The 10,089-nt window shown below is 34.5% G+C and overlaps 1 protein-coding gene across 1 annotated transcript in view; it reads right to left on the bottom strand.

Annotated features, from left to right (window-relative positions):
• The window catches only part of LOC107726638 (CUB and sushi domain-containing protein 3-like), a 274,484-nt gene that overhangs the window by 76,250 nt on the left and 188,145 nt on the right, over window positions 1–10,089 (bottom strand). The window contains exons 38-44 of the mRNA XM_016536300.1: window positions 8,763–8,867; window positions 7,127–7,245; window positions 6,785–6,854; window positions 4,376–4,492; window positions 4,105–4,213; window positions 3,744–4,006; window positions 2,267–2,336 (exon numbers count right to left, since the gene is read on the bottom strand). Coding sequence (XP_016391786.1) covers window positions 2,267–2,336; window positions 3,744–4,006; window positions 4,105–4,213; window positions 4,376–4,492; window positions 6,785–6,854; window positions 7,127–7,245; window positions 8,763–8,867 — 853 coding nt within the window. The remainder of the gene's footprint in view (window positions 1–2,266; window positions 2,337–3,743; window positions 4,007–4,104; window positions 4,214–4,375; window positions 4,493–6,784; window positions 6,855–7,126; window positions 7,246–8,762; window positions 8,868–10,089) is intronic.

The following is a 10,089-nucleotide window of genomic DNA, read 5'->3' as shown; positions in this document are numbered from 1 at the left end:
GAGATGAATTAATGCATATTCATATTTATTTTAGAACTACAGTAACTTCTGATTTCTCTCAACATGGGGACAGGAGAGCTGTCAATCAATAAATTGGAAAAAAAAAAGTAACGCGTTACTTATTTGAAAAAGTAACTCAGATGTTCTCTTGTAAATTAAAAAGTAATTCGTTACTTTACTAGTTACTTGAAAAAAAGTAATCTGATTACGTAACTTGCGTTACTTGTAATGCATTACCCCCAACACTGACTATCATTGGTTTTCAATAATATTATCGATTTGACTGAACTGAAACTATCGGACGAGAACAAAACTGGTGAATTGAGGTGGATAATGATTCTATTGTCTTCTATAGAGCAGCTTTATAGCTGAATCAGCTTTATTTGATCAATCATATTTGATGAATTCTGCAACACTGAACTGAATTGAGCTGAATGACGACAGGAGCCCAGATTTTTTAATACAAAGAGCCAAAAAACAAACTTGATTGCTGAGTAAATGTTGCATTATATCCAAATATATATATTTGTATTTATATTAAAATTTATTAAATTGTTAAAATGTACATGTTTAAATAGTTTAAATTTGTTTATTAATTAATATTTTTTTTTTCAAATGTTTAAATTATTTTAAATCAAATTCACTTATATTTTTCACATTTTAATAAAAAAAAAAAGTTATATAAAATATCAAACATAAATATTAAAATATTTATTAAGATTTGCTTCAAATGGCATGATTTCTTTTCTTATTTGTCCCTCCTTTGTGACATGGCTGGTCAAATCAGAAGTCACCAAACGTAGGCATCTCTGGTGTTAACTCTTCTTCTATGGTCAGTTTTGCCTTTCTACTGTTAAGGCAGAGAAACTGTTTGAAGACAATTTTAATGAACTTTTTGTATATGCGTATATGTGTCCTACCTGTTTTGCACCCTTGCCCTGACCCTGGGAATTAAACAGGCCGTTTTTGCTATTGTACCTTGAAGACCTCTGTATGACTCTTTCCATGAAAAATGAGTAACAATTGCATTGAGCTTTGAATATGCCTTAATATGTAAATGTGGGAGGTCGTACATTATTGCGCTTATGATAAATGATTTTTGAATGAGCCGTTCCTGGGGAAGGACTTGTACAAAGTACATCAAACAGTTATATTTCAGAAAAGCAAGAAAAATCCTATTTTTCATGAGGTGAACACAAGCGTCTACCGCACCAGCCGCTTGACACTTCAGCATTAATGTTCAGTCAAGAAGGAAATATATGGAAGATGGAAAAGCACAAGAGAACTGTGTGAAACTAAACAGATAAAAGACTAAAATAAAGTGTTACGTAAGTCTCAGCTTAGCAGCATTAGCACAAATGCATTTTTCATGGACAAGGACAAACTCTCTGGTGGAGTGCTTGACTAATAATTTTGATAAATCCAAAACTTGACATAGGCAGAAAATCGATTTAACTTATATTTTTTTTACACTTCTCTAAACTCACACTTGGTTACTAGATCTTTTTACTGATAATGGCATCATTTGATTTCTAAACAGCAGCACCCAACAACAAACATCAAGCAACAGCATTTTACATTTAGTAAAAAATATTCATAATAATATTAATATCATAATAATAATAATGTGCAAGTTTTTTTATTTTGGTTTTGTCTAACAAGTTCAATCAGTCTTATTATTATTATTAATTGTTGTTGTCAATATAAAAAGATAACTATAATACATATATTGTTCATCATTAGGCATTAAACAAACATAACATTAAATAAATTAAAAAAAATACAAAATGGGTTTGTAAGGTAAGATAAAATAATTCATTTTAAATGCAATAATTTAATTAATTTACTGATAAATGTGCTGTAATTATTCATGGTAAATATTATATCTAAAACTTTAGAAAAAAAGGCAGCATTAAAAAAAAAAAAATAATAAATACATACATATCAAACAAATTAATATATGGCAATTGTGCAGTTTTTGTTTTTCAGTCTAATGGTTTCAAAATTATTTTCATTGTTGTGTGATATCTAAATTATCAAGAAAAACAATTATGAATTTGATTAAAATAGTTTATGCATGACGGTTATCAGTCTTTGAAACACAAAAATAATTGGTATCAGTCGAAAAAAAAAAAAAAGAAAGAAAGAATGGTCTGTCTCTTTCCTAAAGCCAATGTTATTTTGTAAGCATTACACTCATGTTGACACCCAGCAGATGCAAGTCTTTAGGTGAGGAGTTCTTATAAAACGCTTGCAGAACTCGTACCAGATGGTGATGTAGTCGTAGATGGGCTCGGTGTTGAGCACGGTGAAGTTGATGTGGATGCCGTTGCCTTCTGGGTAGATGCCAGGTGAAAACTGTCTATTCATTTAGCAAAAGCAAACCTCTCCTCATCAGCAAGGCGCACAATTTCATGTCCATGGCACAAATGGGTTACATACTAAAGTTACATACTAAAATGTAACACTTAGGGATTTTTATAGTCATGCTACCTCTAGAAAACACTATTAATCACCTCACAGTAAACCGTAAGAGTCTCACACATACTCTACTACTACTATGAATTTAATAGGAGAAATCACAGCAAAATTGCACTTTTCAATTAAAAAACACTGATGTTAACTAGTTTATAGTAATTCTTTGTATACACTACCATTTGAAAGTTTGGAATAACTTTTTTTTTCTTTTTTAAATAATGTCTCTTATGCTCACCAATAATTGATCAAAATTCAGTAAAACAGCAATATTGTTAATATTGTTAGTTATTAGTTGTTGTTATATATTAAACAAATATTATATGTTTTTACTTGCACATGTTTTTTGTGGAAACTGTCATAAATTAGCATTCAAAAGTTTGGGGAAAATAAGATAAAAAAAAAGCAAGGACACATTAAATTGATAAAAAGTGAAAGACTTTTATAATGTTACAAAAGATTAAACTAAATAAATGCTAAACTTCATTTATCAAAGAATGCATCGTGATTTCCACAAAAACATTAGGCAGCGATGTTTTCAGCATTGATAATAACAAGAACCATTATTATTTTTTGAGCACCGATAATAATTGACAATAACTGAGCAGTAAATCAGCATATTAGAATGATTTCTGAAGGATCATGTGACACTGACGACTGGAGTAATGATGCTGAAAATTCAGCTTTTCATCACAGGAATAAATTACATTTCAAAACGTATTCAAATAGAAAACAGTTTTTTAAATTGTAATAATATTTAATATTATTTCATAATATTTCTTGGAATTTATTATTTTTTTAAATCGTAATTATTCTAAACCTTTGACCGGTAGTGTATATTTTTTCATTTTGATATTTTAAGTGCTCTTTTTTATCTTTTTTTATTAGCATGCTGTGCTTTAGCTGTTTGCGGAGTTAAATCGTCTCAGAAAAGCTGGGTCTTTAAATTTATCCTCTTTAAAGCACCGCAGCAACAGCTGTACACATTCCCAAAACCAGCCTAATTATACAGGGCTTTTCGTTAAGACCAATCAGTCGTTCAGGCAGCCCACCAACTAGCCAACTTTAGAAATATGTCGTTTTGCATTTGGTATAGCTGCTGTGGATGTTACTGAGATCGACTGACTTGCTTTAAAAAGGGCTTTGACTGAACTCAAAGAGAACAATTGGTTATATTCCCTATCCTGTTATTGTGAGAAGGGATCCGATGGTGTGTGTCCGTATCGACAGGGGAGGTAATGGCCGTGGGCAGGTCTAATCCGTCTTACCCTCGTAGGTGATGTGGAAACCGGGTTTGTTCTGCGAGTAGTCGCTGTGAAAGAAGAAGCTGGTCTCGTGGGTCGTGCTGAAGAAAGATTCTGGAACAACGGGACCACTGAATCTATCGATCACCGAACCCGAGTCTAGTGTCCCGCTACGGACTTCAAGGTAGTCATGCACAGCTTCCGTGGAGAAGTTGAGGAATTGCAGGTGAATCCCTGGATCGTAAACAATAGGAGGAGAGATATAGTACATTTCAACAATGAGATACCTGAAGGTAAACTTTAAAGGTTCAAAATAAAGTTCAAACAAAACAATCCATGACTTGCAACTTCAAGAAACACAAGAAAAATACAACTGCAAAGTTACAGGATACAGAATCTATCGATCACCGAACCCGAGTCTAGTGTCCCGCTACGGACTTCAAGGTAGTCATGCACAGCTTCCGTGGAGAAGTTGAGGAATTGCAGGTGAATCCCTGGATCGTAAACAATAGGAGGAGAGATATAGTACATTTCAACAATGAGATACCTGAAGGTAAACTTTAAAGGTTCCAAATAAAGTTCAAACAAAACAATCCATGACTTGCAACTTCAAGAAACACAAGAAAAATACAACTGAAAAGTTACAGGATACAGACCAAAGCCAACAGGAAGTTTAACTGTCCAGTAGCAGTCAAGCCCACTGGGGTAATTTCCAGGAAAGCCGGGACTTAGGATGACTCCATTCAGGTCCGACAGGAATCCCCCGCACTCGGCTTAAAAGACAAGAGCAGCCATGCACAGAGTCAGTGAAGATGGCATGTACAGTATACTATCTCTCACACAATGCAACACCGGGAACGAAAACTCAATGGAACATTAAGAAATTATCAAATAGATATTCATCAAGTCTAAACTCCATTACGGAATCTAGTGATATGCAAAATGAACTCATTTGCACATATAAGAAAGCCTTGTGTTCTTGGTACACATAAATAACAACGCAATGATGAGCAATAAGAAATGCTTTCAAATGCTAATGGAATAAATGTGTTCATTTTGAGGTCTACTATCTCTCACACAATGCAACACCGGGAACGAAAACTCAATGGAACATTAAGAAATTATCAAATAGATATTCATCAAGTCTAAACTCCATTACGGAATCTAGTGATATGCAAAATGAACTCATTTGCACATATAAGAAAGCCTTGTGTTCTTGGTACATATAAATAACAATGCAATGATGTGCAATAAGTAATGCTTTCAAATGCTAATGGCATAAATGTGTTCATTTTGAGGTTGGGAGAAAATGATACATGGGTTATGTTTTCTCATAATGACTTTTTAAATGAACACCACCAGAACTCGCTGGGATTGAAAGGCCAATATTGAAGCAAGTAAGTATATCCCCTTGATTTTACTGTGTGCACATGTGTCCCCGTGCGCTTGGTTGTGTTTGCATTCCTCTTATTGGCAAACGTGTAATGAATGGCCTCTTGGACTCGCCGTGTCCATTTACACTACTTTAGAACAGCAATTGAAATGTCAATAGAGAACATTGAATCTTCTGTTCAGTTAAACTTCAAGTGTCACTCTTCAGCCACAGCCGTGCCGAACGCCACCAATCGGAGTCTAAATTAGATTGAGCTTTACTTTTTTATCCAAATTCAATTACTGAATTTAAAGAAGAATTAAAAAGAAATAAAATTTGAATAAAAACAATAACAAATTAAATGATTTCAATGTCGGTTCAGTATGAAAACATATCATACAAACAAATCATGCACCCCTATATATTTGCATTAACATAGATGATCAAAATCGTTAGTGTCTATATAGGTGACGTTTCGATATTCTATGGTCGGTATGAAACAGCTGCTACAATGAAATCAAATCAGAAGAAATAGCACATATTCAGCCTTCTAAACTCAACTGAGCTTAACTTTTAAATTCAAATGAAAATGGAATGAAATTAAATCAATCAAAAAATAAATTGCATGTTACAATCCACTCAGCAGCATATTTGCAAACATTTTGGATGATATAAACAATGAATTTCTGGAATTGCAGACATTTGTATTGATATGCGATTATTTTTTTATTTTCTGGATCCAGGTGGAAGAACAATTTCTTTTGCCAGAATCCTAGAGCAATTCTAGCATTACATTTCCAGTGAAAATGTGAATTGTAACTTCTTAAGATTGCTCTCCGATACAGTAAAATTTAAATAATTTACAAGTGGTTTGCTAAAAACACAACTTTTATACAAATCGTCAAAGTCATAGCTAAAGCTATCAGTCAAAATGCATTAATCTTTGTTAACATTAGTTAATAAAAAGACAATGTTAGCTCGGGTCCATTAAATAGTTTTAAAAGACATGACTTTTGATTTTAATAATGACATTTTATAATACTGTATAGCAATATTAAAGTCACTTTTTACGTTTGTTTTAATGGTACTGGAATTAAAAAAATACTTACATTTGCATACATTTACAGACATGTCAGAGAACATCTTTTAGAAGTAAACTATAATGAAGTAAACGATGCATAATAACTATAATGAAGTAAAGTGCATCCTTTTGCATTGTTGCACCAGCCACTTAACCTGAGGTCCTGCAGCGTCTGTCACTGCTATTAGTGGACTGGATGAACAGCATTAGCTAGATGGCCAGAAACTTGTGAGCGATGCTGTTATAGCCGCAAGAGATCACGAGACATGGAAGAAGGGTTTAAGGCTAGATTTCAACAAAAGAGAAAATGAAAAAGACTGAAGATTAGACCGAATAGGACCTCAAAGATCTAGCCTGAAGAAAGCTTTTTCATAGTCCATTTGATTAAATAGAGCTCTAACAGACCACGGCTGATCTCTCTACACTTGGTGATGAAACAGCTGCTACATTGAAATCAAATAAGATGAAACGGCACAAACTCCTCAACTAACAGGAACATAAGGTTGTTGCGAGACACTAATTTGAAGAATTGCAATTACGGAGAAGTAAAGCAGTGGTAATGCTCTCATTGAAAAGGCCAAACGGGGAGAAATGACTGCTAATAAAACATACCCAGACAGAGGGGCGCTGGGTAGTTCCATCTTCTGACAGGCCCCGGCATGCAGGTTATATATGCACTTCCCTGCAACGAGTGGAAATGAAGATATTGACTTTTCCAAGAAGCTCTCACCAATTCCGAAGGAAGATGAATCACTCATAGGACATGTATCATTCAACATGCTCTTCCACGTACGACATGAGAGCAAAAATAACAAAGCCTTGGCACTGTGAATGAATGCGAAATGCCAAAATGAGCAACCAAAAAGCTTTTTAGAACGAGTGCAAATGTCTCTGAGCATTTGAAGCTGAGAGCGCTAAGCTATCACTGCCATATTATGATATGAAATCGCCCACCTTTAGAGTGTATCCTTGTTCACAGTGGAACGAGACAACATCACCCACGAAGTAGCGGTCGCCCACTTTCACACCGTTGCTGGGGGTTTGAGGTTCTGGGCAGGAGTCCAAACCTATTGCTTAGGACACAGGAAACTCTCTTCATTTGTCAGAATGTGACTGTTCCCCAACACAAATGGAAATTGATTTGCGTTTACACTGCGAGACGCAAAGGAGCCCCGCGAGAGAAATGAGTCATAACAAATGTTGCTTGATTCATGTTGAGGTTAAATTCAATTCATTTGCAGTCGCCTGTGGGCAGGGCTTCCCAAACTTTCTTTGTTAGCTGAACCCCTTTGACATCAAATATTTTCTTGAAGTAAACCCTGAGATTTTAAGTTTTTAAGTCACATGTTTACAGTTCTCTGATGTTGGTCAATGGTCAAATGACATGCAGGAAAACAAATAAAACACATTATATGTATGACTATAAATAATATTTTTGCAAGTGTTTTATTTTGATTGTTTTTTATTTTTATTAAATTATTTATTAACAGTTTAGGGCTGTCAAAAAATATATTGTGGTATATATTGTGATCGCAATTTGAACTGCGATATAATGATTACTTCAGTGATATTAATAATAACACAATTGTTTTTACTATTAATATTTTTGATCTAATTATAAAAAAATGAAGAGAGAAATATACAATTGTAATACAATTGTTCTTAATAATAAAAATATTTTATTTTAAACAGAACTATGCATGCTTTTTTTTTCTGCCACAGAATAAAAAATAAATAAATAACATAAAAATGGCAATTGCAACATTTTATCTCACAATCATTATCATTTTATCTCACAATCCTGAGGGGGAAAAAAATCAGAATTGCAAGACATAAACTCAGAATTGTGTGATATAAAATCTTAATTCTGATAAGAAAAGTCATACTTGTGAAATATGAACTCGCAATAAAAGTACAAATTTAATTGTGACTTTTTATCTCACATATAGTGTTTTTATCTCTCAATTCAGACTTTTCTTCTCAGAATTGTGAGTTTACATCTGAAGTCAGAATTGTCAGATTTAAAAAAATAATTCTGTGGCAGAAATTAGCTTCTAGTTTTGCAAGTTTATCTCTTGAGATTCAAATTTTTTTCTTGCAATTATTAGTTTAAATCTCACATTATATCTGACTTTTCTTCTGATTTTTTGTTTATATCTCGCAATTCATTTGGACTTGGAATTGCGAGGGAGAAAAAAAAATGTCTAAATTGTGAGATATAAACTCGGGATTGAAATAAAACAATCAGAATTGTGAAATAAAATTCACATTTATCTTTTTATTTATTTATTTTTTTTTTATTAAAGGGGTCATATATATATATATATATATATGCTTTTTTAAAGATCATTATTTTGTGTATTTGGTGAGCCGTTTTAGGGGGGCGTGGCAGAGTCTTAACTTTGATAAAGAATATCTCTTTGGTTTTGAGACTTTAGTCTTTGCAACTTCAGGGATCTTATCTATGCACAATCAGCTTGTAACACTCCAAAGAGAAAGGAAAACTTGAAATCGCATCATATGACCCCTTTAAGCTTCCATAGGAAACCGTGATTTGTGGTCTGACTGCAGAAGTGAACAGTCATTATACCTGTATATTCCAAGTGAAAACCAGCTCCAGAAACGCTCATGTCAGTCTGAAAGTTGAGGAACAGGTTGTTGGACGTGGTGTTCAGCAGGGGTGGAATCGTGGTTCCTAGAGGAATTTACATTAGACAATAATTTTTATTTGCATGGCAGGCATAACAGCGCATTGTTTCTTACAGCTCTCTGCAGTCAATCCTGGTAGGACTGTAACATTCCTTCACAAGGCTTCTACGGATGTCATTCAACTCTGTCATGACTGTCAGCGGCTTTATCGAGTTGCTAGGTCTACAGATGAAGTGGTGTCGCCGCTAAAGTTGGGTCACACCTCGCCACGGTCCACCTAATCATTGGCGAAATTACTGCTGGGCACACAACAAGACAGATCAGACCTATTGCAGTTTTGTGAACCTGCGGTGCGATGCTCTGTAGCCACTCTGGAATCTCGATGATGATTTGTCGAGCGGCCGCTTGACGTTCAGTGCTAAAGAGGTTGTGACGAATAGAGGCAGGCATTACACTTGCAGCCTTAACCTCAGGGGGAATTTAGACCGAGGTGGTCCCATATTTCCCACCGGTGACGCCACATGAAGAGCATCAAAGCATATTTTGACCACGGCCATTTCACCTTCTTTATGCATGAGGCGTCTCAATCCCATAACTTCCTTTATTCTTTCATTTGTCTTCTGAGCAGATTAAACGTCAAACTGTCAACAATACTTAATGCTTTGTCTGAGAGGGATGGCACCCACTAAGGTCAGCACATATTTATTTTGCTTTGTGTGGCTGACGTGGTTGAGGGGATACACTGGCAAATAATTCATGTCTGTCTTTCACTTCTGAGGGCTCTGCCAATTCAAGTCATCAGCGCTACACTGATATCATTCTGTCTCCAACTTATACAAAGAGAAAACAAAAAGTCTGTAAAACTCTATACCAAGAGGAAAAAAGGCCTTTCTGAGCCGACAGACAGACAGATCGATCGATCGATAGATAGATAGATAGATAGATAGATGGATAGATAGATAGATAGATAGAACTACAGAATGATAGAACTATAGATAGAACTATAGATAGAGTGATAGACAGACAGACAGACAGACAGACAGACAGATAGATAGACAGATAGATAGATAGATAGATAGATAGAACTACAGAATGACAGAACTATAGATAGAACTATAGATAGAATGATAGATAGATAGACAGACAGACAGATAGATAGACAGATAGATAGATAGATAGATAGATAGAACTACAGAATGATAGAACTATAGATAGAACTATAGATAGAATGATAGACAGACAGACAGACAGACAGACAGATAGATAGA

Source organism: Sinocyclocheilus rhinocerous, unplaced genomic scaffold (genome assembly GCF_001515625.1).
Source record: "Sinocyclocheilus rhinocerous isolate Xijiao unplaced genomic scaffold, SAMN03320098_v1.1 scaffold5, whole genome shotgun sequence".
NCBI lineage: Eukaryota > Metazoa > Chordata > Actinopteri > Cypriniformes > Cyprinidae > Sinocyclocheilus > Sinocyclocheilus rhinocerous.
Note: the sequence above shows the minus strand (reverse complement) of the source record. Positions and strands in the feature narration are given on the sequence as shown.